Here is a 25,327-nt window from a genome sequence, read left to right on the forward strand (position 1 = left end):
CATAAGTCTTTTTGTGTGATGCATTAATCATGTGATGATGTCGGAGAAGAATGTTAAGTTGATCTTGTTGGAGAAGAGAAGTAAGGTTTTGGTGGAAATTCCAAGTTTTCTAGGCTACCCTCCAACATTTCTACAACTTTGGTCATCGATGGTCTATCATATGGATTAGTTTGAATGCACCACAAGCCCACTAATATCATCTTTTTCACAATCTCTTTTTCTTCTTCAGTGTCAATCCCATGAAGTTCGAGATCCTTTCCTGATTCAACACACTTGTGTATCCAATGTGGAAAATATATTTCACTAGTATGAGACACTCTAACATCAATGTTTTTTCTCCCTCCAATCATTTCGAGAACCATCATTCCGTAACTATGACATCAGACTTGTGAGAAACTTCTCCGAAATTTCGACAAAATACTTCTGGTGCAATATATCCTACAGTTCCTCTGGCAACCGACATTGATAGGATACTCTCTTTTGTGTTGGATTGTTTAGCAAGTCCAAAATCAGATATCTTTGGACAAAAGTCTTCATCTAAGAGAATGTTGTGAGGTTTTATATCAAAATGCACAATCCTTATATTACACCTTTGATGTAAATACTCTAATCCTCTAGCAATTTAAACTACAATATGAGACATTGTTTCCCATTCCAACTTGCGGTTAACATTTGAAGGTTTGTTATCATATATGAATTTTTCTAGAGATCCATTAGACATAAATTCATATATAAGAGCTCTTTTCTTCTTCTCATAACAAAAACCTAAAAAAGCAACTATATTAACATGAGATGTTCTACTTATGCTATCTACCTCATTGATAAATTCCTCTCCATTACCTTTAGATTCCTTCAATACCTTCACTGCAACAAGACGACCATCTGATAACATTCCTTTGTAGACATCACCGAAGCCTCCTTGACCAAGTTTATCCCTGAATGATGTTGTCATCTTTTTAACATCATAATAACTATATCTATGTGGAGCGAGAGAACCGTAATTTCTAACAAAGGCCTGTACGGTTTTATCATTCTCTATTTTCTTCTTCAAAAATCGTCCTCTACCAACAATGAGAAGAATGCAGAGGATCATTACTACCCCCAGTCCCACCACACATGATGCAACTGCTACGCCAATTACTAAAGATTTCTTTTTCCTTCCATCTGTCAAGAGATCTAGAAATGTCAGCGATCTTGAACAGAAAACGAGTGAAGTTGTAATTGGATACATTAAGTCAAGAGCATCTTGTTTCAATATAAAATATCTTCATTGGAAATGATCATATACTCATTTGTTGAGAATTGATCTATGCATACTTAGTTTACATATTTTGACTACCAAAACGAGAAAGAAGGTGCAGGTGAATTTCATTGTAAGATAGATACAAAGGACATTTAAAATAGTCTTATTAATGATATATCACCATCCAAATGTGCTCTCTACTATAATTAGCTAATTATCAAATCAAAATGCCCCCGGTACCCGACCATAAATATAGTTTGTACCAAAGTAATTGAATCCTTACTATAATGTATTTTTAAATTTTGATATTTAGAATTAGATTTTATACAACACATTATAATCTACGATAATCTAAATATTTATTGATTATTAATGTTATTTACTTAAACCTAGTAGATAATATGATAAATACGAATTCAATACTAATGAGGTTCCTTAAATATAGTATAGGAGAATATCATAGATTATCTTTGAAGTTTCCAAATTTATTATTTGGATGATAACTCTCAGGGATATTATCAATTAAGGTACAAAGTTTTCAAGCATTTCCAATGAAATAATAGAAGTTACAAATAGTTCAATTAAGGGAAATCGCTATTTCCTTTGATGGAAAATGACAAAATGACTTAAATGCCTTTGATTTTTTTTCTTTCTAAGTTAATTTAGTTATTAAATCTAAATTTAAAAAATGTAAAGAAAATTAAAAAAAATTAGAACCAATTTTTTTAAAGGTAAATAAAAGAAATTTAAAAAAAAAATAGAGGAAAATAATAACAACATTTTTGGTTTTTTTTTTATTTTTAATATTTATTTATAAAAAGAATAATTTAAAATATTTTGTTTTAATTCTTTTTAATATTGATAGATGCCTCGTTCTCACCTTCAATCACAACTCACTCAAATCCTAGCAAAACACAAATTCCAAAATTTTACAACCAACACAAATAACAATTTCCGAAAAACACAATCAGCAACACAAAACAATCAAACAAATACTCTTCATATATATATCAATATTGATAGTAATTCAGCCATTACATAGTTTAACTCAACCTAAGATTATTAACACCATTCAAGAACAAAATAAACCAGAACGACTAATAACTGCAACAAAATAAGATGAATCAACTGGACTGGGCCAGCACCTCCCCCGCCAATTTTTTGCTTTTTTACTTTTTAGATATCCCCCCAATTCCCGCTGTCTCCCATTTTGTCCTATTCTTCATAACAAACTTCTTCAGTCATCCACTCCCTTAATGCCATCTATCCCTCCATAAACCATCCTCAACGCCTCACACACAAAAACGTTCCAGCCAACTGCACCAAAATCCCCTACTTCACACCCTTATGTTTCCTACAATAGACCAACACACTAGGGGTCTCATCAAATCTTTACTGTTTTAATTTTCAATTTTGTAAAAAGAATCGTTTAAGTTTGTTCAATTATGTTTTTACCCTCATATAAAGTTAAATCTAACCCTAACTAAATGTAATTGTCCCTTAATTGAAGAATTTGTAAGTTCTGTCCACCATTGGAAAATTATAAACCCTAGTTGATAATATCCTTAATTCTCGTACTTTTTATTATTGATTACCCCCAAAGTTTGAAATTGTATTATAGATACTCCTTGTGTTATCAATAAAATGTATTAAAATTTTAAAACCGTATATTAAAAATTAATTCTCTACATTATTTTCTTAATATTTATCTAAATATAAGCATATAATGGACTAATGGTAAACATAAATTATCAAAATTTTACTATTGTCAAGAAAAGTTTATCTTATTAATAATAGATAGACACAACTACCATTTATAATGCTTAATTCTGATATCAGGAAATCATATTGGCCGAGTCTAAGGCATGAGTGTCTGCTATGATAGGGATACTATTAAAACGGGTGCCCCGTCGACTGTGTGTGAAAGTTGATGCCCGTATTAGAACCAAAGTTTAGGGTCTGTGGTTCGAGCTGCGTATGATTAGAAGTTTGGCTCTAAAATAATGATAATAATAATAATGTTCCTTTAGTTTGTGTAAACTAAGAACTCATTTTGGTATAGTAATTAGCACTGTCCTAAAATTTGAGGAACTTACCTGATGTATCTAGAGGACCTTTTTGTGTAGGTAAGGTTGAACATGCTCCTTGATGTTGATCAGGACCACAACTTCCATTGGATTGAATGCACTTATCACAGAATTCCGTGCCATTCACCTTCCACTTCATTTCAAATCCTTGCTTCAGGGCTTCTTCCAAACCTGATAGACTTCGTTTTGCTTCTTGAAGGAAAGTTTCAAGAACCGGAACAGTGACACTAAAATTCATAAAACCAAATCCTAGTATTGATATTAAACCATCCGAATAATTGAAGTTCTTCTCCATCTCCTCTATGGAGCAAAGTATATGACCACGAGGGACACCATAACGTAATGTGAAATTCTCATACCCAGGAGAATATTCAAAAAGTGTCGAGTCAAAGGTGGTGTCAACCAATTCATCAGGTGGACAGTTGCCGCTCAAGTAGTCGTGTCTCGCAATCTTTAGAAGTTGTGCTGACTCATTGATATTCAAAACACGATATTCTACAATATTGATCCTTATGATAGTCGTACCATTTTCACAATAAAGCTCCAGGCCATTGTGGCCACAATACGCTGGGCGACCGTATGGTTCGCCTTCGCCTCCCCAGAAAGGATAACCAGCTGTGATGTTCCCGCACCTGAATTGACGTCTACAATCTTCAAACATATCTGAATTGCTTGAAGATAACTGAATATTGACAAGAACCAGGGTTAAAAAGCCTAGAGCACAAAGAAAAGGCGACGGGGAGAAAAGTTGGAAACTCGTCATTTCTGGTAGGAGTAAGGCCTTGGGAGAATGAATCATGAGGGAACTGAATTCATTGATGCCAAGAAAATATAGAAGAAACTAAGAGTTACATCACATCTTTGGAAGATAAAGGAAAGCAATAGAAAGTCTTTGAATTTTTGGGTGTATATTTGACTTGAGGACTTTATCTTCACGTACTTCAATTTGTTCCAACCATGTTTACGTTTGGTTTGCAGAGACTAGTCCAACTTCGATACGAGTTTCCTTCGAAAATAAATATAACCAACTTATCAACGACCCAAGACACATTGTATAATAAATTGTATCTCACTGAATTCTATATCCAAACCATAATATTTTGATGCAATAATAATGGACTTGTATACATCAAGTCCAGTTTAGTGTTAACAGAGTATCAGAGGCCAAAAAAATATTGATGGCAGGATACAAAACATGTTTAATGGTACAATGTGTGCAGGGTGAAATACAGTAGTGGTGGAAATTAAAAATTGTTCATGAAAAAAGTAATGAGAACGTATATAGTCTTGACCATTGCATGTTTCACAATTGGGTTGAAGTTTCCTCCTCTAGTCCTTTAGTCGTTATTTTAGATTAAAAAAAAAACAACGTAATATTTGTAACACGGACTAAATAAGTCATGTTGAAAGAAAAAGCAAAACACAAATTAAAGTCGTATTAATTAACCTAGACTTAGAGTATTAATCAACACACGTTAATATTCAAGACCAAACTGCTAAAAGCATAAGGAGACTAGTCTTGATAATATATATTGTTTGAGGTTGCCCCCACTAGACAACAATTTCCAAGCTTTTACTGTAACAGGCTTATATGCAGAGAATAAAGACTATCCACCGTCACACCAAACACACAAAGACTCAAATATTCGTCGCTAGAATTCGTTCAAATTTCTAAAAATTATATTCAACTGGACCCTACAAGGTTGATTATTTTATTTGTCTTCGTTTCATGCACCGCATAACGTGTTGTGCCAAATCCTATTTCGGTATTTCATTGGCCATTTCTTGACAGTGGTTAGAACAGTCCAGTGTCATAATCAATGGAAACCAATTAGTCAAAGTCAAGCAATAAGGCTTATCAGGACAATAACAAGTGAATTCATCAGCGTCAATGTCACATCCACAGAGTCCACCTGAGTCTTTACATTTGTCACATAAGTAGGTTTTGTTTGCGTACCATTGCAAATCAAAACCCTCTTTAAGAGCTTCACCCACATTTGCCGAAGCTGGAGGTCCCTCCAAGAACATAAATGCTGACTGTCTCACCGGAATAGTAACGTTGGTACCACAAGTTTCGAAGTAATTGCTAATGGTAGATAAGATTTTACTATTGCACTATCGATGCCCCTTATGAAACAAGAGCAAAGAACATGTTCTCACCCAAGGTCAAGCGGAATGACAAGTTCTCAAACCCTGTTTTCCTAAATTTTATATTCACACCCTTATATCAACACCATTACTAATTTTTTAACTCTAATGGAATATAGAAATTGATATTACCAAACTTCCTTTAAAATAAATTAATAAATTACTTTTTTTAACCACCAATCCACTAAAGATAAACTTTCTTTTTCGCCAACATTTTTATTTTTAATAATACTACATATACAATATTCTTATACAACATGTTTTATATAATATTATGTGATAAAAGATGATTGAATAAAAAACTAATTTTAATTTAAAATCAATCAATCATATTTTGTCACATAATATTGTATGAAAAATGTTATATAAAAATATTGTATATAGTAAAACTGGTTAAGAACCAGTTCCAAGCAGGCCCGAGTTTGGGTCTGTTTAGGACTAGTCCCAAATAGGACCAGTCGCTCATGGGCTTGGGACTAGTCCCAGGCCCATGAGCAATTTTAGGACCCGGACGGGTCTCTAGGACCGGTCCTATGGGCCTAAAAAATTTTATTTTCCCCCCTGATCGTTTTTATATTTAGGGGCAAAATGAAATTTTGTAGAAAGTTTTTAGTGTTTTTCATGGGTAAAATTTATAATTTTTTATAATTTTGTAAAATTTCTTTTTAATCCCTATAATTTAGGTTTATTTCAAATTTATAAGAGATTTTAATAATTGTATAAAGGACTAAACAAAAATATTTAAAAAATTTGAGCCTAGGTTGTGACCAATCCAAGGCCGGGCCTTAGAGGAGGGTCCAATGGAAGGACAGGGTCCTCCTCCTTAGGCCTGATCCTGTTTTGGGACTAGGCTTCTTAAAACCAATCCTCTCAAGGATCGATCTTAAGACCAGGTTTTTGGACTGGGTTTTGGATCCGGTCCCAAATGCCCACCTCTAAATTATGTAGTACTCTATTTTTATTTTTTTTTCTTTTCTACTCTCCTTCCTCGCATCTTTTTCTCTCTCTACTGAGCCTTCATTTCTTTCCAGTCAACTCCTTCTTTTCTCCTCCTCTTTCCTTTCTTTCTTCTCTTCTTTCCTTTCTTTCTTCTCTCCTTCTCTTCATGGTTGCTTGGCCCTAGCATGGGTTTGGGTCACCGCATGAGGGCCTCGTCGCTGCTGAATTTTGGCCAAATCGCGGCGCCCTGATTTGGATTTGGTGCCTAGAAAAGAGACGGTTGACTGGATTGTTAAGGTGGGTTCTCAAAAATATGAATTTTGTGTTGTTTGGGCTTTGATATGGATGATTAATATTTGTGGTTTCTCCAAAAATGGTTCTTCCTTTGAAACATTATATTACCTCATTTTAATGTGATTGATGGTTTCATTGAGATGAAATTATGGGTATGTGCTAGGGATTTGTCACGCTTTTGACTGATGTTGATATTTGGGTCAATGTTGATAATGTTTTGTTCCTATTCTAGCTTTTGTGATTGGCAATTTCGCATTGATGTCAAGAGTAACAGTGATTTTATGAGAAGGAGAGAAGAAAGGAAGCAAGGAGGGGAGAAGAAAAAAGAAAGGAAGAAGAAGAATAAGAAGAGAAGAAATAGAGGAAGGTGAGGGGAGAAGAAAAAAGAAAGGAAGAAGAAGAATAAGAAGAGAAGAAATAGAGGAAGGTGACGGGAAAGCAATGAAGGTTATAAGAGAGAAACTGAAAGAAATTTGAGATGGGGACGGTGCTTGTAGAGAAATTTGAGACGTGGAGGTTTATTTGAAATTTTTATTTTCATTTCGGATTTAATGTAGTTCAAATGACTATTTTACCCTTCAACTGCCATATTAAATGATTTTTGTCAATTTAAGGGTGGGAAATGGAATTTATAAAATCAAGGGTGGAAACTAGTCGATTCACGAAACCTTGGGTGGGAAAATGTCGTTTGCTCTATGAAATAATAATCATTGGTGTCTGCAATTAAAGGGAAGCAGCGCGACCGAAATGTCTTTCACAAAAGGAGGGCAGTGATAATACAGCGTTATATTTTATGTATCGGAAGTATAATTAAAGAAGCGTTTGAGGGACAAATGTCATTCCACTAATCTTATATAACAACTGTGAGAATCCGGGAAGCGTTATTGATGTCAAGCACTACGTAGGTTCTCCCCATGATTGTAATCTCTGCGATCACGCCTTGGCAGTCCAACTCATAACCCGGGTGCCCACAATGCTCTGGCCTACTCGTTCCCCAGAAAGGATATTCAATATTCTCCAAGTTTGCACAGTGAAATGGGGCGCTGAAGTTTACATATTTCTCATCACTGGCCGATACCTATTGTCGGTGAAAATGAATCATGACCAATTAAGTTTTAAATTTTAATTTGAGTTTGACAAAGTCGAGTGAAGTGTTTTCAAATTACGCTTAAATACTAATCGGATTATGTGAACCAATTTGATACAAATGCAGCGGTAGTTACATTTCTAGAAACATGCCTTTCAAAGTTATTAATGCTGAAACTCTCCATTACACACTTATATGAATTATATAATTTGTAATAAGTAACTTATACTCCAATAAATGTAATATTTGGATACAATATTTATACAAATTTCTTTAAACTAAGTGATGTTACAATAGATTTTGTGATTGTAAGATTCAATCCCGTTTTCTTTCAAAGGAAACACCATCAATCAAGAATAAAACCCAATATCTTTAAATAAAATGAGTATAAAAGTAAAGCACGTAGACTAGTCTTCTATAAAACTAATTATTAAATACTTCTATTAATTAGTTAAAACTAATAATTTTATTTGAAGTGGTTTCATGTATAACTATATATTTAACTGATTTTAATTTTATTTAAATAATTAAATGATTAATTGTATATTGTCATTCTATTTCATTGTTACACTAAACACAAAGTTATATTTACAAAATTAAAATCCCAAGTAATGTGTATATTTTTGGGTGAACGCCATATTGATTAAAGGAAAATAACACATTTAACTTATTATCCTGTAATCATGTGATTCTAACAAGTCCTTATAGATGGACTGAAGTGAACCAGAACCTGATCAAAAAATAATTTGCCCCAACCCAGGCTTCCCCGATTTGATACCACATCTACAAAATTCTAAAAATAAATATAATTCCATGGTCATTTTATGTATTTAGTATTATCTACAACGGTAAAAGATGATGCATCAACTAAGTAAGTACATAAATTTTCAAAATGATTAGATATTGTCCGCTTGGGGAGTAACTTTCATAATTTCCTTATATTGTTTTAGATTCTGAGAATACGTAGCCCATAACTCTCACTAACCAGGAGCCATCTGGGCTTTGTGTTGTCCAACTCTCAGCTTTTTCATCTTGTCTTTTCTATTTTATGTTATGTATCTTGATTCGTGTTGTCACATCTTTGTGAAAGTAATCACTAGTAAAAGATATTCAAAGAAAAGCACCCAAGTTATCACTGGTAACAGATAAACAAAATGATCTCAAAAAAGAGAATCTAACATGGTCTCCTAAATTCAAATTCTCTTGAAGATAAAAGAACAATAGGAGAATCTAACATGATCTTGCAAGTTCGAGTCCTCACAGTTACTAATAGGGGTGGTTACTAGAATTCTTACTTAGTCGGTAGTTCTACAGTCTTAGAGGATTAGTTGAAGTATGCGTAAGCTAGCTTAAACACCACCGATGATCAGGGAAAAAAAAAAAAAAAAAAAGATATACAAAATATATGATACAAAATTTTTGGAAGAGTGAAAATATTTATATTACTCATTAAATAAAAATAAATGGTATATCAAGTAAAGGATAATACCATATCATGATTTATGTTTCACTTTGTTACTACTCAAATAGACAGGAGTCTTTTTGTGTGATGCATTACTCATGTTGATGATGTAGGAGAAGAATGTTGAGGTAATCTTGTTGGAGAAGACAAATAAGGTTTTGGTGGAACCTCCAAGTTTTCTAGGCTACCTTCCAATATTTCTACAACTTTGGTCTTCGTTGGTCTATTAGATGGATTGGTTTGAATGCACCACAAGCCCACTAATATCATCTTTTTCACAATCTCTTTTTCTTCATCAGTGACAACCCCATGAAGTTCGAGATCCTTTCCAGATTCAACACACTTGTGTATCCAATGTGGAAAATATATTTGACTAGTATGAGACACTCCAACATCAATGTTTTTTCTCCCTCCAATCATTTCGAGAACCATCATTCCGTAACTATAGACATCAGATTTGTGAGAGACTTCTCCGAAATTTCGACAAAATACTTCCGGTGCAATATATCCTGCAGTTCCTCTGGCAACCGACATTGATATGATACTCTCTTTTGTATTGGATTGTTTAGCAAGTCCAAAATCAGATATCTTTGGACAAAAGTCTTCATCTAAGAGAATGTTGTGAGGTTTTATATCAAAATGCACAATCCTTATATTACACCGTCGGTGTAAATACTCTAATCCTCTGGCAATTCCAACAACAATATGAGACACTGTTTCCCATTCCAACTTGCGGGTAACACTTGAAGGTTCATTATCATATATGAACTTTTCTAGAGATCCATTAGACATAAATTCATAGATAAGAGCTCTTTTCTCCTTCTCAAAACAAAAACCTAACAAAGCGACTATATTAACATGAGATGTTCTACTCATGCTAACGACCTCGTTGATAAATTCCTCCCCATTACCTTTGGATACCTTCAATACCTTCACTGCAACAAGACGACCATCTGATAACATTCCTTTGTAGACATCACCAAAGCCTCCTTGACCAAGTTTATCCCTAAATGATGTTGTCATCTTTTTAACATCATAATAACTATATCTACTTGAAGCGAGAGAACTGTAATTTCTAATAAAGGCCTCAACTGTTTTATCATCCTCTGTTTTCTTCTTCCAAAATCGTCCTCTACCAACAATGAGAAGAATGGAGAGGAACATTACTATCCCCAGTCCCACCACACATGTTGCAACTGCTACGCCAATGACCAAAGATGGAACAAGAAATTGCTCAGACTTTATCTATATTATTAAGTTTACTAGAAAAGAAAAAGTTAAATAGATATTCTAACACAATGAAATATCACCTGCTTTTAGATTTGAAGAAGTTGTTTTCTTTTTCCTTTCATCTGTGAAGAGATCCAAAAATGTCAATGATCTTGAAAAGAACACAAGTAAAGTTGTAACTGGAAATATTGAATCAAGACCATCTTGTTTCAATATAATATATTCTTCATTGAAAATGATCATATTCTCATTTGTTGAGAATTGATCTATGCATCCTTAGTTCACATATTTTGACCACCAAAACGAGAAAGAAGGTGCAGGTGAAAGCATATCTCACAGTAGAAATGTGCCAAAAGAATGTATTCAAAATTATTAATTAGAGGCCATTGACAAACCAAAAAGTCAAGACAGCATTTTATGAACAGAGTAGCAATCAAGACAGTCTCCATTACAGGCCATAAATCATCAAGAAAACTAAGTTAGCCTTTTCAATTACTACTGAATCCGGGAGTCATGAAATATTCATATTCCATAGTTTGTAAGTAAGTGTTTGCAGAGCTTTTGTACAAGGGACAGCTTTTTCAGCTCAGAAACTGAAACTATGGAGCCCTGGTACCTGCAATCTATTCTATGTATTTCTTAAGAATTGAAATGGCTGTTATTAAATTTTCTGCCGAAACTGATGACTGTATTAGTGTATTACAGTTTCAAATTTTTGTGAGCTCATCGTTAGAGATCAGCTTTATTCCACGAACTAAAATGAACGAACATGAAACAGAAATTGGTCTAGAGCTCAGCTCATATGAGAAGCTTGCTTTTGTTAGCCAACAATGGTGCCACTAAAATTTGAACAGGACAAGAACAAAGATTTTATAGACAAATAGGACAAGAAATTGCCATTGACTATTGACAAATTCTTTAATAAGATATCAGAACTTTTGTTCTCACTTGGCCCCAATCTCCACGTCAATGAAACCATAGTAACTACTAAGGAAAAATAATTATAATATCACAATGGGCTGCCAGCAATAACAAACCAGTACCTAATGGCTAACAGCTAAGATATTTATTATATACCTTTTTACTTGAGTTCCATGCCTTTACATTATAGTGTTAGCAGTATTTGTTTGACAATTTCCCTTAACTTAATTTCCTCTTGGTCAATGACGGTCACCAGTGATATGAGCACATAATACATGTTTGACCTGGAGTACTAAAATATGTTTAGTTGCGGAGTAATTTAAAATTATCCGCCTGATTTGGAATTGGAAGCATAGTCTGTAGTTTTGGTGTTAAAAAACAAAAAGCACAAACCACATCAGTCTAGTTGGAGTTATCTATAATGAGAACGTCCACGGAAAGAGCTGCTATGAATTCAGGGGCCTAAAACAACAGGCAGAGGATTGCTGGATAACACTCTCAGTGAGAAAAAGAGAACTTTGAAGATTGGCTTTTAAGAGTTTTAGAGGGCAAAGAACACGTAAATGGGAAACAAAACATCCTGTCTTCTAGTTATTTTTTCTGGATTTGGTGGAAAAGGTTAACACTTTGAACAAAAGGGAGATTTTTCTACAACCTAAAGTGGATAAAACTTTGATTAGTATTTCTTGTAGGTTACTCCCTTCTATAATAAATTATCTAAAAACGAAACAACATAGCATCAATATGAGGAATATGCTATGCCCGGAATCAAGTTTCAAGTTTCTGCTCATCTGAACCTGGGTCTGTCTAAAAGCAAATACCCCTAACTCAACAAAATTAAGGAAACTCAGGATGACAAGTAATGAATAAAGAGATGGAATGTACCTTTTGAGGGACAAGTCGAGGAATAAGGCTTATCAGGACAATAACAAGTGAATTTATCAGTATCAGTGTCAAATCCACACAGTCCACCTGAGTCTTTACATTGGTCACATAAGGTATTATTTGCGTACCATTGCAAATCAAAACCCTCTTTAAGAGCGGTACTCACTTTTGCCGAAGCTGGATTTGTCTCCGGGAAAAAGAAATGCAGACTGTCTCACCGGAATAGTAACGTTGGTACCACAACTTTCGAAGTAATTGGTAATGGAAGATAAGATGTTTCTATTGACACTGTCGTTGCCCCATATGAAATAGTAATTATTGGTGTCTGTCTCTTCCAAGCTACAATTAAACTTAAAGGGAAGCAGCGCGGCCGAAATGTCTTTCACAAGAGGAGGGCAGTCATAATACAGCGTTATATTTCCTGTATCGGAAGTATAATTAAAGAAGCTGGAATTTATAGTGCCGTTGACAAGGTTTGAGGGACAAATATCATTCCAGTAATCCTCTACAGCTACTGTGAGAGTGCCGGAAGAGCTATTGATATGAAGCACTCTGTAGCTTCTCTCCATGATAGTAATCTCTGCAACCTCGCCTTCGCAGTCCAAATGATAACTCGGGTGCCCACAGTACTCTGGCCTACTCGCTCCCCAGAAAGGATATTCAATATTCTCCAAGTTTGCACAGCGAAAAGGGGAGCTACAGTATTCATATTTCGCATGAATGGTTGACACGGATGTTGGAACATGGACTAAGATGAACGTTATGGTGATGGAGAATAAAAAGAAGCTTGGAGAGAGATGAAGAGCCATTTTGAGAGACAGACAAGAGAGATGTGGAAGTTAATATTGATTTAAATTATAATAGAGCTAAACTGGTTCGCATTTCACATCTTTCCGTCATAGAAAATTAATTGTTGGACTTGACCAAGTGAGGTCTTCATTTTTCCAGATGGGAAGCTTCTGCAGAAAGTTGGTGTGCTGGTCCACCCCAGTTTAGGTAGCCTAAAAAATTAAATATTTGAAATATTGACAATTTATAGTCTCTATAAAATGATGGTTCCCTATGTATATTTCCAGGCGTAAGCTGAACGAAACCTCCTATATCTAGAATTTGAAATCAGGTATGAAAACTTAAAGATTCTCAAATTCGATACTAGAACCCGTAAATGGACATCAAAATCAAAAAGGACATCCGCGAACAGGCTTCAACCGTTAGGTATTCAAAGAAACTTATTTATCCCCAACAGGGCAACGACAAATGAATATCAATTGGCAAAAACCAGAGGAAAAAAAAAAAAACATTTAGAAGTGCCAAAGATAATATAAGGTCTGACTTTCAGGATGAATCAATTCGAGGAAGCACGTCAAGTTATAATAGAGTAATAAAGGAGACAAACCTGCTGGAGTTCCTGGACTAGATGAACATTCAATTGCATTGGGCTGATCACGGCAAAAGCAAACGAATAGACTCTCCGTTGAGTTATATCCGCAAAACCCGCCGGAGTTGACACATGTGTTGCATTGGTCGCTCCCTAAATTCCACTGCAATTCAAAACCTTCATCTAATGTAACGTTGATGGTATTTCTATGTTGGTCAAGTTCTTGAGCAGCTGTTTCAAGAACTGGAACAATGACACTGCTATTGCATCTTACTATTAACGGGTCAACTGGGGCACTCTGGGGCGCATAGAAAACATCCATGCTGGTATCATTTACAACACAATCAGGATAGACAATATACGACCCTCTACCCGGATCAGAGCGCAAAGCACAACCGTAGTATAGGGTCAGGTTCCTTTGTTCCGGGGCATAACTGAAGCGGGTGAAATCAAGGGTGGTGTTGAAGAGATAAGCTGGACAAATACTAGACCAGAAATCATCTCTAGCGACCTTAAGAGTCTGTGTGGTTGAATTAATGTGAAGAATTCTAAACGTATTCGACATCATGTTGATCTTGGGAACACCCTCTTGGCACTCTATCTGGAACCCCGNGACTATGAGACTGAGAGAGTGAGAGGCGTGAGCGTGATTGCTGTGCTGCGTGAAAAAAATTAGGGATTCAAAAAATTAAAAACGATTTCTGCAAATACGGGTGCCCGCGGGTGCCCACGGGTTCACCCGTATAAACCATTTTTTTTTAGGGCCGGGTACGGGTATGGGTCTAAAAAAATGGGTATAATAAATTGGACCCGTACCCTATATTATTTACCCGGGTACGGTCCAACCCGCGGGTCCAGACCCGTTTTGCCAGGTCTAACTACCTTTAATGATGCTGCCATATGAGATTCTTTGGGTTGATGCATAAACTGACTTAGCAAATTTATTGAGTAACTCAAGTCTGGTCTAGTCATACACAAATACAATAGCTTCCCAATCAATCTTTGGTAAATTGCTGGATCAGAAATCAAGGAATCACTACTGGAAGCAAAATGATCATCATAAGCTGTTAACTAAGCTTCATATTAGATTCCATAGGTACTATAGAAGGTTTGGATCCTGACAAACCTGATTTAGAAATAAGCTCTAAGGCATATTTCCTTTGACACAAAGTAATGCCTTTATTTGATCTAGCTACTTCCAGGCCCAAAAAATACCTCAATGTTCCCAAGTCCTTTAGCTTCAAATTGGAATGCAGAAGTTGTTTTTTTTTCTTGAATTAACTCAGCATTGTTTCCAGTAATCACAATGTCATCTACATAAACAAGTAGTATGACAATATGAGAATGTTGTGTCTTAATGAAGAATGAGTAATCTGACTTGGATTGTTCATGTAAATTTCTTCCAGTAAATCTCCTTGCAAGAAGGCATTATCAATATCAAGTTGATAAAGAGGCCAATTATGCATGGAGATAAAGAGGCCAAGCAAGTATAAGCCTGACAGTAACCATTTTAACAACTCGAGAAAAAGTCTCTTCATAGTCAATTTCAATTACCTGCTGAGTATAGCCCTTGGCCACCAATCGAGCCTTTTACCTTTCCAATGTACCATCAACCTAGTACTTCAATTTACAAACCCATTTGCATCAAATAAGAGATTTACCAAGAGACAAAGGGATTAGGGACCAAGTGTTATTAAGTTTCAAGGCCTTGATTTCCTTATCCATAGCTTCAACCCAATTTGGGTCCTTTGAAGCTTGATAAAAACTAGAAGGTTCAATTAAAGACACCTTAGAAAGATAGGACTGATAAAAAGGTGAGAAGGTTGTATAAGAAACATAATTAGATATAGGATAGGATATATGATTAGTTGTAGGATAAGAGAGAGTGGAGCAAACATAGTCATGAGACCAAATAGGAGGCCTAACAAATCTGCTGGATCTTCTAAGGTTAAGAGAAGAATTTGTAGGTGCAATAGTAGAAGGAGAGACATGAGAAGAATCCAGACTAGAAGGTGCAATAGGAGAAACTAGAGTAGGTGAAGTAGAATTAGGAAATATGAGGTGATGAAGAGTCAGGGGAAGCTGGAACAGGAAAGGTAGAGGACTGATCTAATTCTGTAAAAAGTAATGCAGAATCATATGGAAAAAGACCTGTAGGTGTTTGGGATAATGCAAAAGGGAAAATGTGTTCATAAAAAATTGCATCCCTAGAAATAGTGATTGAATGAGAGGACAAATCATACAAAACATAGCCTTTTTGTGTTAAGGAGTATCCTAAGAAAACTGGTGGATCACTGCCCTAGGAGATAACTTGTCCTTGGAGGGGACAAATGTGGCATAGGTCAAACAACCAAAGACCCTCAAATGGTCCAAAGAAGGAGGTTTGTGAAAGAACTTNTGCAATAATGGAAATTGTTGCAGATAGAGCTGAGATGCACAAGAACATCGGGAGGCAACGCGATAATTGGAACAGTCTTCTTTTGAATTCTGTTAATGGAATGACGGTTACAGCTGCAACCATGGCTGGTCTTGCAGCGGTCAGCAATGGAGTTGGAGCAACATTGGTGGCTCTGAAGCTCTCTTCTGGTTTACTTTACACTGCAGCGACTGGGATTTTGCTGGTGATGAATAAGATTCAGCCATCTCAGTTGGCTGAAGAACAAAGGAATGCTACAAGACTGTTTAAGCAGCTTCATGAAGAGATCAAAACAACCATTGCTCTTCGGAACCCGACTTCGGTTCATGTGAAGGATGCAATGGAGAGAGTTTTGGCTCTTGATGAAGCATATCCACTTCCCTTGCTGGGAAATATGCTTAATAAGTTTCCAGAACATGTAGAGCCTGCTGTGTGGTGGCCACAAGTGAAGGCTCAAGGAGAAAGGATTGTTAAAAAGGATGACAAAAATGGGTGGAATGGGAATCTTGAAGAGGAAATGAAGGAGATTGTTCGGATTCTAAATATGAAAGATTCAGCAGAATATGTAAGACTAAGCAAAATAGTACTAAAAGTTAACAAAACTCTGGCAATTTGTGGCCCTTTATTCACTGGTTTTGCTGCAATAGCTTCAGCTTTTGTGGGATCACCTTTGTGTGGTTCACTGGGAGCAGTAATTGGTGTAGTTTTTGGAGCCATGGCTACAGTTGTGAACACTTTGGAGCATGCCGGACAAGTTGGTATGATTTTCGAGATGTATAGAGGCTCTGCCGGATTCTTTAAGCTCATGGAAGAGACAATAGAATCAACGTTGAAGGAAAGGGAAGTTGATAAGAGAGAAAATGGAGAAGTGTTTGAAGTGAAAGTAGCTCTTGAGCTTGGAAGAAGCTTACCGGAGCTTAAAAAACTTGCAGATGAATCACATTTACCTTCATCATACAGGGAGGCCAGAGAAGAGTTCGCAAGCAAGCTCTTTTGATTTCTAATACTCCAGTTTTTGGGTTCTAAGAAATAGAATACTTGCAATTTGTGTAGAAAAAGTAATTTGTAAATCATGTATTCAAACCAGTAGTCTCACAGTAATAGAAAATAGTGAAATAATTTCTATTAGTTTCAAATATAAAAACTAGTACTAACAACTTCTATAAAAAATTAGTCTCTGAAAATATTAACTTGGAAGCAAATTGGTCAAACAAGCCACCTAACTTGAATTGGGACAGATACCAGAGAAACAAACCAACAACAAAACGCCAATATCAACTGAAATCAACTCATTTTTTCAGCCACACAATCGCCATAATTTTGAATATAACATATGTTTTTTCTTTTTTTTTTTCCGAACAGGGTTGTCCAGGCTAACTTGCATACCCCTCAACTAATCCCTTGAGACCTTAAAACTACCGACAGGGTAAGAGCTCTAATAGCTACCCGTATTAGAGGTCAAAGTGAATCAAACTCAAGACCTTCTTGAGTAATACACTCAAGAGTCCTTGTTGACCATTCAGCCACTCAGCGGTGGTTATATAACATATGTTCATTCAAGCAAAAATGCCTCATTATCTTTTTGTTGTTTATTTTTATTTTTATTTTTAAATTGTCTATCAATTTTTCGAATAAAACTGTTGAATACATAGTAACAGAAAAAAAAAAAAAAATTCTAGGGAAGTTCTTAGCATCAGATGATTCCTATAATTTATATAGTGAATAATTCAAATGAAGTGACTTTATTTGAACCTAGATTTCGGAGCTACAAAAAATTACGACTACTATTACATGCAGCATGCACCTGGTGAAAACGATGCACTTCTGTGCTCTTCGAACTTCAGTCAGATAAATTTCTGTCTTTGCTTTCACAGGTTTGATTAAATTAGATCCTGACCTCTATGCCTTCGTTAAACAAGTGTTCTTTTACAGACTGAATGGGTACCTGCAACTCACAGAATAATGAAGGGTTTTAGAGAGCATACTAATCAAAAAGATGTCGAAAGATTCTCACAGAAATAGTTCATTCTATATAACAAAAACTGGATACAAGGACTAGAGTAATGTAAAGTGGTGTTGTATTACCTCTTTCCGATGGAAAATGCCGGCAGCAAGGGCAGCTGATGCATTTGTTTTCCTAAACACTTCAGAGAAGTGTTCAACAGCACCAGCACCGCTACTAGCGATGACGGGGATGCTCACGGCATCTGAGATCAACTTTATTAAATCCACATCGAATCCTTTGCCTTGACCTAAAAAAGCAACATGATTGCATTACGTCCACAGAAACAAAATTAAAATAAAATTTGATGATTTGAATGCCCTTATAATATTAGAATCAAGCACTCTTTAAACGTATTCATAAATTTTTAATATAAAATATCCACACATGCTTCAAATTACAATTTGAAGCTAAAGAAGAAAGCATATAATTGTAACTTGTTAAGCAAAGAATTCTTTATACCATCACAATCAATGCAATTCAATAGTATCTCTCCAGCTCCCAGCTCTTCAACTGCTTTTGCAAGCTCATAAGCTCCAATTGGTCGACCCTCTCGTCCACCACTAACCTAAAAAATATCATAGGAAGTCATTTAAAATGCTCAACAATAAAGCCCTGTGGAATTCAAACTATAGGCTCACAAATTCTAATCAAACTAAGGAGCTGGTGATTAAGATATTTCATCCAGCCTATCTTACTCATGTCACATTTATAACTTGGTCATCTCTAAATCACACATGAACAATAAAACTGCAAAAATGAAGAAAGCAAAGCAGGCTTACTGTACACTGATACCAAGCATATTCTTCTCCATTTGGACCTGACACCACCATTAGAAAAATGGTTACCAACAATAGAGGTAAAATCTGGAAGAAGTTCATGAAATATCACATGACTTGTATAATTAACTTGTTTGATGTGGCTTCTATCCAAAAACCTAATCAGGCAGTCTCACTACCTACCGAGGCAGGAAGAATAAGTTATTTTTTTCTTCAAACTGTCATATAACTCTGACATGCAACTAGAGATACTTATAATTGCCCAATGGCTATTTGAAAAACAATTTGAACAAATGGAAAAGATTTTTGATTGATGAACATTTCAAGAAAAGATATGAAGGATAATCAAGTTCACAGACAAGTAGCCGGAAAATATCCATGGTGAATCTAGGACTCCTCATAGCACTGGCTGATAATCTCTGGTCTGGAACACACCCAACCTAACTACTGTTCTTGGTAGACTTTGAAAACCAGACCAGTAATAGTACAATGACTGTTTACATTATTTGATTTGATTTCAACATAAACAATGAATTGATCAAATTTAAAAAAATTGGCAAATACGGGTTTTATGGACACTATAATAATGCATCTTATTGGCTAATCCAACCTAAAAATGAAAAAAAGGAAGGAATAAGAGAAAAAGATAACTGCTTCTTCACCTGGATTTGTCACTCTTATAGCCTTGAACTCCACATCATCAGGACTATTAAGGTATACTCTACGAGGATCAATACTAACAACCACTGCCTGCAAAAAAAGCATTCAATCAACTAATACAGTATCAAATCCCCATCCTTTCTAACAATAATCACCACTCTCTTAAGTGCTAATTGCAACTAACCACCCAGTTTTACCCAAACTCTAGATATTACCTGGTTCCCGTAAACTCTAGATATTTGTTCTAAGCTGCTTTTTCCAGTCTTCACCTGAAAAAGCATTNCATGTTGATGATGTAGGAGAAGAATGTTGAGGTGATCTTGTTGGAGAAGACAAATAAGGTTTTGGTGGAACCTCCAAGTTTTCTAGGCTACCTTCCAACATTTCTACTACTTTGGTCATCGATGGTCTATCAGATGGATTGGTTTGAATGCACCACAAGCCCACTAATATCATCTTTTTCACAATCTCTCTTTCTTCTTTAGTGGAAACCCCATGAAGTTGGAGATCATTTCCTGATTCAACACACTTGTGTATCCAATGTGGAAAATATATTTGACTCATATGAGACACTCTAACATCAATGTTCTTTCTCCCTCCAATCATTTCAAGAACCATCATTCCATAACTATAGACATCAGACTTGTGAGAGACTCCTCCGAAATTTCGACAAAATACTTCTGGTGCAATATACCCTGCAGTTCCTCTGGCACCTGACATTGATATGATACTCTCTTTTGTGTTGGATTGTTTAGCAAGTCCGAAATCAGATATCTTTGGACAAAAGTCTTCATCTAAAAGAATATTGTGTGGTTTTATATCAAAATGCACAATCCTTATATTACACCGTCGGTGTAAATACTCTAATCCTCTGGCGATTCCAACTACAATATGAGACACTGTTTCCCATTCCAACTTGCGGGTAACACTTGAAGGTTCATTATCATATATGAATTTTTCTAGAGATCCATTAGACATAAATTCATATATAAGAGCTCTTTTCTTCTTCTCATAACAAAAACCTAAAAAAGCAACTATATTAACATGAGATGTTCTACTGATGCTATCTACCTCATTGATAAATTCCTCTCCATTACCTTTGGATTCCTTCAATACCTTCACTGCAACAAGACGACCATCTGATAACATTCCTTTGTAGACATCACCGAAGCCTCCTTGACCAAGTTTATCCCTGAATGATGTTGTCATCTTTTTAACATCATAATAACTATATCTATGTGGAGCGAGAGAACCGTAATTTCTAACAAAGGCCTGTACGGTTTTATCATTCTCTGTTTTCTTCTTCAAAAATCGTCCTCTACCACCGATGAGAAGAATGCAGAGGATAATTACTACTCCCAGTCCCACCACACATGATGCAATTGCTACGCCAATGACTAAAGATTTCTTTTTCCTTCCATCTGCCAAGAGATCCAGAAATATCAGCGATCTTGAACAGAAAACGAGTGAAGTTGTAATTGGATACATTAAGTCAAGACCATCTTGTTTCAATATAAAATATCTTCATTGCAAATGATCATATACTCATTTGTTGAGAATTGATCTATCTATACTTAGTTCACATATTTTGACTACCAAAACGGGAAAGAAGGTGCAGGTGAATTTCATTGTAAGATTTGTAGAAATCTAAATGAAAGCATGTCTCACAGTAGTAATGTGCCAAAAGAATGTATTCAAATTTATTAATTAGAGGCCACTGATAAACCAAAAAGTCGAGACAGCGTTTTATGAACAGAGTAGCAATCAAGACAGTCTCCATTACAGGCCACAAATCATCAAGAAAACTAAGTTAGCCTTTTCAATTAATACTGAATCCGGGAGTCATGAAAATATTCATATTCCATAGTTTGTAAATAAGTGTTTGCAGACCTTTTGTACAAGGGAAAGGTTTTTCAGCTCAGAAACCGAACCTATTGGAGCCCTGGTACCTTCAATCTATTCTATGTATTTCTTGAGAATTGAAATGGTTGTTATTAAATTTTCTGCCGAAACTGATGACTGTATTAGTGTATTACAGTTTCAAATTTTTGTGAGTTCATCATTAGATATCAGCTTTATTCCACGAACTAAAATGAACGAACATGAAACAGAAATTGGTCTAAAGCTCAGCTCATATGAGAAGCTTGCTTTTGTTAGATGACAATGGTGCCACTAAAATTTGAACAGGACAAGAACAAAGATTTTATAGACAAATAGGACAAGAAATTGCCGTTGACTATTGACAAATTCTTTAATAAGATATCAGAACTTTTGTTCTCACTGGGCCCTAATCTCCACGTCAATCAAACTATAGTAACTATATCACAATAGGCTGCCAACAATAACAAACCAATACCTAATGGCTAACAGCTAAGATATTTATTATATACCTTTGTACTTGAGTGCCAATACATTTACATTATAGTGTTAGCAGTATTTGTTTGACAGTTTCCCTTAACTTGATTTCCTCTTGGTCAATGAAGGTCACCATTGATATGAGCACATAATACATGTTTGATCTGGAGTACTAAAATATGTTTAGTTGCAGAGTAATTTGAAAGTAGCCGCCTCATATAGAAGCATAGTTTGTAGTTTTGGTGTTAAAAAATAAAAAGCACAAATCACATCAGTCTACTTGGAGTTATCTATAATGAGAACGTCGACGGAAAGAGCTGCTATGAATTCAGGGGCCTAAAACAACAGGCAGATGATTGCTGGATAACACTTCCAGTGAGAAAAGGAGAACTTTGAGGATTGGTTTTTAAGAGTTTTAGAGGGCAAAGAACCCGGAAATGGAAAACAAAACATCCTGTCTTCTAGTTATTTTTTCTGGATTTGGTGGAAAAGGTCAACACTTTGAACAAAAGGGAGATATATTTACAACCTAAAGTCGATAAAACTTTGATTAGTGTTTCTAGTAGGTTACTCCCTTCTATAATAAATTATCTAAAAACGAAACAACATAGCATCAAGTTTCAAGTTTCTGCTCATCTGAACCTGGGTCTGTCTAAAAGCAAATACCCCTAACTCAACAAAATTAAGAAACTCAGGATGACAAGTAATGAATAAAGAGATGGGATGTACCTTTTGAGGGACAAGTCCAGGAATAAGGCTTATCAGGACAATAACAAGTGAATTTATCAGTATCAGTGTCAAATCCACACAGTCCACCTGAGTCTTTACATTGGTCGCATAAGGTATTATTTGCGTACCATTGCAAATCAAAACCCTCTTTAAGAGCGGTACTCACTTTTGCCGAAGCTGGATTTGTCTCCAAGAAAAGAAATGCAGACTGTCTCACCGGAATAGTAACGTGGGTACCACAACTTTCAAAGTAATTGGTAATGGAAGATAAGATGTTTCTATTGACACTGTCGTTGCCCCATATGAAATAGTAATTATTGGTGTCTGTCTCTTACAGGCTACAATTAAACTTAAAGGGAAGCAGCGCGGCCGAAATGTCTTTGACAAGAGGAGGGCAGTCATAATACAGCGTTATATTTCCTGTATCGGAAGTATAATTAAAGAAGCTGGAATTTATAGTGCCGTTGACAAGGTTTGAGGGACAAATATCATTCCAGTAATCATCTACAGCTACTGTGAGAGTGCCGGAAGAGCTATTGATATGAAGCACTCTGTAGCTTCTCTTCATGATACTAATCTCTGCAACCTCGCCTTCGCAGTCCAAATGATAACTCGGGTGCCCACAGTACTGTGGCATACTCGCTCCCCAGAAAGGATATTCAATATTCTCCAAGTTTGCACAGCGAAAAGGGGAGCTACAGTTTTCATATTTCGCATGAATGGCTGACACAGATGTTGGAACATGGACTAAGATGAACGTTATGGTGATGGAGAATAAAAAGAAGCTTGGAGAGAGATGAAGAGCCATTTTGAGAGACAGACAAGAGAGATGTGGAAGTAAATATTGATTTAAATTATAATAGAGCTAAATTGGTTCGCATTTCACATCTTTCCGTCATAGAAAATTAATTGTTGGACTTGACCGAGTAAGGTCTTCATTTTTACTGATGGGAAGCTTCTGCAGAAAGTTGGTGTGCTGGTCCACCCCAGTTTAGGTAGCCTAGAAAATTAAATATTTGAAATATTGACAATTTATAGTCTCATATAAACTGATGGTTCCCTATGTGAATTTCCAGGCGTAAGCTGAACGAAACCTCCTATATCTAGTTCTAGAATTTGAAATCAGGTGTGAAAACTTAAAGATTCTCAAATTCGATAACAGAACCCGTAAATGGACCACAAAATCAAACAGGACATCCGCGAACAAGTTTCAACCGTTAGGTATTTAAAGAAACTTATTTATAACAAACAGGGCAACAACAAATGAATATCAATTGGCAAAAACCAGAGGAAAAAATAAACATTTAGAAGTGCCAAAGATAATATAAGGCCTGAGTTTCAGGATGAATCAATTCGAGGAAGCACGTCAAGTTATAATAGCGTAATAAAGGAGACAAACCTGCTGGAGGTCCTGGACTAGATGAACATTCAATTGCATTGGGCTGATCACGGCAAAAGCAAACGAATAGACTCTCCGTTGAGTTATATCCGCAAAACCCGCCGGAGTTGACACATGTGTTGCATTGGTTGCTCCCTAAATTCCATTGCAATTCAAAACCTTCATCTAATGTAACGTTGATGGTATTTCTACGTTGGTCAAGTTCCTGAGCAGCTGTTTCAAGAACTGGAACAATGACACTGCTATTGCATCTTACTATTAACGGGTCAACTGGGGCACTCTGGGGCGCATAGAAAACATCCATGCTGGTATCATTTACAACGCAATCAGGATAGACAATATACGACCCTCTGCCTGGATCAGCGCGAAAAGCACAACCGTAGTATAGGGTCAGGTTCCTTTGTCCCGGGGCATAATTGAAGCGGGTGAAATCAAGGGTGGTGTTGAAGAGATAAGCTGGACAAATAGTAGACCAGAAATCATCTCTAGCGACCTTAAGAGTCTGTGTGGTTGAATTAATGTGAAGAATTCGAAACGTATTCGACATCATGTTGATCTTGGGAACACCATCTTGGCACTCTATCTGGAACCCCGGTTGACCACAGTAATCTGGACGGTTTACGCCCCAGAAAGGGTAGTTGATTTCTATGCTTTGGTCTCCACAGTACACAGGAAGACTGCAGTTTATGTATCGAATATCATCGGCGCATAAAGATGTTTGAGTATTGAAGATGAAAGTGAGGAAGAAGATGATGGAGAAATAATGAGGGTGCATCATTTGAGAGAAATTGAAGGAGGAAAAAGTAGGTAGATGATCCAAATAAGAGTATGGATAGACAACTATAAAAGCTGTGATGAAAGTGAAGGAAATTCCATTGCTCGTCTCATTATGAGAAGACATTGCAACAACTCTTAAAAAGTATGAAGCTTGATTTGGAATTAGTCCAGGGTGTTAGCTAATATTAAATAGGCTTAGATTATAATTAATCATGAAAAGTCTACATGCTAATGAAAATTTTATTAATTTGGCAGAGAATTTCACATCAACACCTATACAGTTTCCAATTGTCTTTCTCAAAACTCTGAAAATCATACGATTCACGATGCTAGCAAGAGAAAAAACAATGATGTAAAAGCTATGAGAAATGACAATGGGACGATCGGAACAGAGAAACATAGTAATAAGTTATCAAGATATTCACCAACAAGTTCAACACATCAAACATACAAGAAGGGTTAACATATTTGTCAAATGGGGTTGGTCTCTACCATTTAATGGATGGCATGTAGTCTATTAGGTATGCTATTGAAAA

The 25,327-nt window shown here is 35.9% G+C and overlaps 3 protein-coding genes and 1 pseudogene across 4 annotated transcripts; all 4 read right to left on the bottom strand.

Annotated features, from left to right (window-relative positions):
* LOC116132522 (LEAF RUST 10 DISEASE-RESISTANCE LOCUS RECEPTOR-LIKE PROTEIN KINASE-like 2.4) lies at positions 1-25,050 on the bottom strand. 2 transcript variants are annotated; one of them, XM_031418185.1, is made up of 4 exons: positions 24,598-25,050; positions 13,693-14,275; positions 10,571-10,612; positions 9,019-10,456 (listed from the first exon to the last, which is right to left on the bottom strand). In XM_031418185.1, exons 1-4 carry the CDS (start codon positions 24,913-24,915, stop codon positions 9,357-9,359), a joined length of 2,043 nt encoding a protein of 680 aa, XP_031274045.1. In that variant the 5' UTR covers positions 24,916-25,050; the 3' UTR covers positions 9,019-9,356. The 2 variants fall into 2 exon arrangements, with proteins under 2 accessions (XP_031274052.1, XP_031274045.1); XM_031418192.1 differs by lacking the exons at positions 9,019-10,456; positions 10,571-10,612; positions 13,693-14,275 and adding exons at positions 1-31; positions 19,818-20,952 and having other exon boundaries at positions 24,015-25,050.
* Positions 54-4,093, bottom strand: LOC116132640 (annotated as a pseudogene).
* On the bottom strand, positions 10,736-13,588 carry LOC116132546 (LEAF RUST 10 DISEASE-RESISTANCE LOCUS RECEPTOR-LIKE PROTEIN KINASE-like 2.7). Its single transcript, XM_031418211.1, has one exon. It carries the CDS (start codon positions 13,103-13,105, stop codon positions 12,446-12,448), a length of 660 nt encoding a protein of 219 aa, XP_031274071.1. The 5' UTR covers positions 13,106-13,588; the 3' UTR covers positions 10,736-12,445.
* LOC116132554 (LEAF RUST 10 DISEASE-RESISTANCE LOCUS RECEPTOR-LIKE PROTEIN KINASE-like 2.1) lies at positions 22,878-23,582 on the bottom strand. The gene has a single exon (XM_031418223.1). The coding sequence runs from the start codon at positions 23,421-23,423 to the stop codon at positions 22,947-22,949; it is 477 nt and encodes a 158-aa protein (XP_031274083.1). The 5' UTR covers positions 23,424-23,582; the 3' UTR covers positions 22,878-22,946.
* Positions 25,051-25,327: the final 277 nt, after the last annotated feature.

The sequence above is a fragment of the Pistacia vera genome, unplaced genomic scaffold (genome assembly GCF_008641045.1).
Source record: "Pistacia vera cultivar Batoury unplaced genomic scaffold, PisVer_v2 Contig1072, whole genome shotgun sequence".
NCBI classification, from domain to species: domain Eukaryota; kingdom Viridiplantae; phylum Streptophyta; class Magnoliopsida; order Sapindales; family Anacardiaceae; genus Pistacia; species Pistacia vera.

Coding starts and splice junctions, on each gene's coding strand:
- LOC116132522 (XM_031418185.1), bottom strand. CDS start 24,915: ATGTCTTCTCATAATGAGACGAGCAATGGAATTTCCTTCACTTTCATC. Junction 10,613..13,692: donor TAGTCCAGGAACTCCAGCAG/GTTTGTCTCCTT, acceptor ATCTCTTCACAG/ATGAAAGGAAAAAGAAAACA. Junction 10,457..10,570: donor TTCTTCAAATCTAAAAGCAG/GTGATATTTCAT, acceptor TTGGCGTAGCAG/TTGCAACATGTGTGGTGGGA.
- LOC116132554 (XM_031418223.1), bottom strand. CDS start 23,423: ATGGCTCTTCATCTCTCTCCAAGCTTCTTTTTATTCTCCATCACCATA.
- LOC116132546 (XM_031418211.1), bottom strand. CDS start 13,105: ATGGCTCTTCATCTCTCTCCAAGCTTCTTTTTATTCTCCATCACCATA.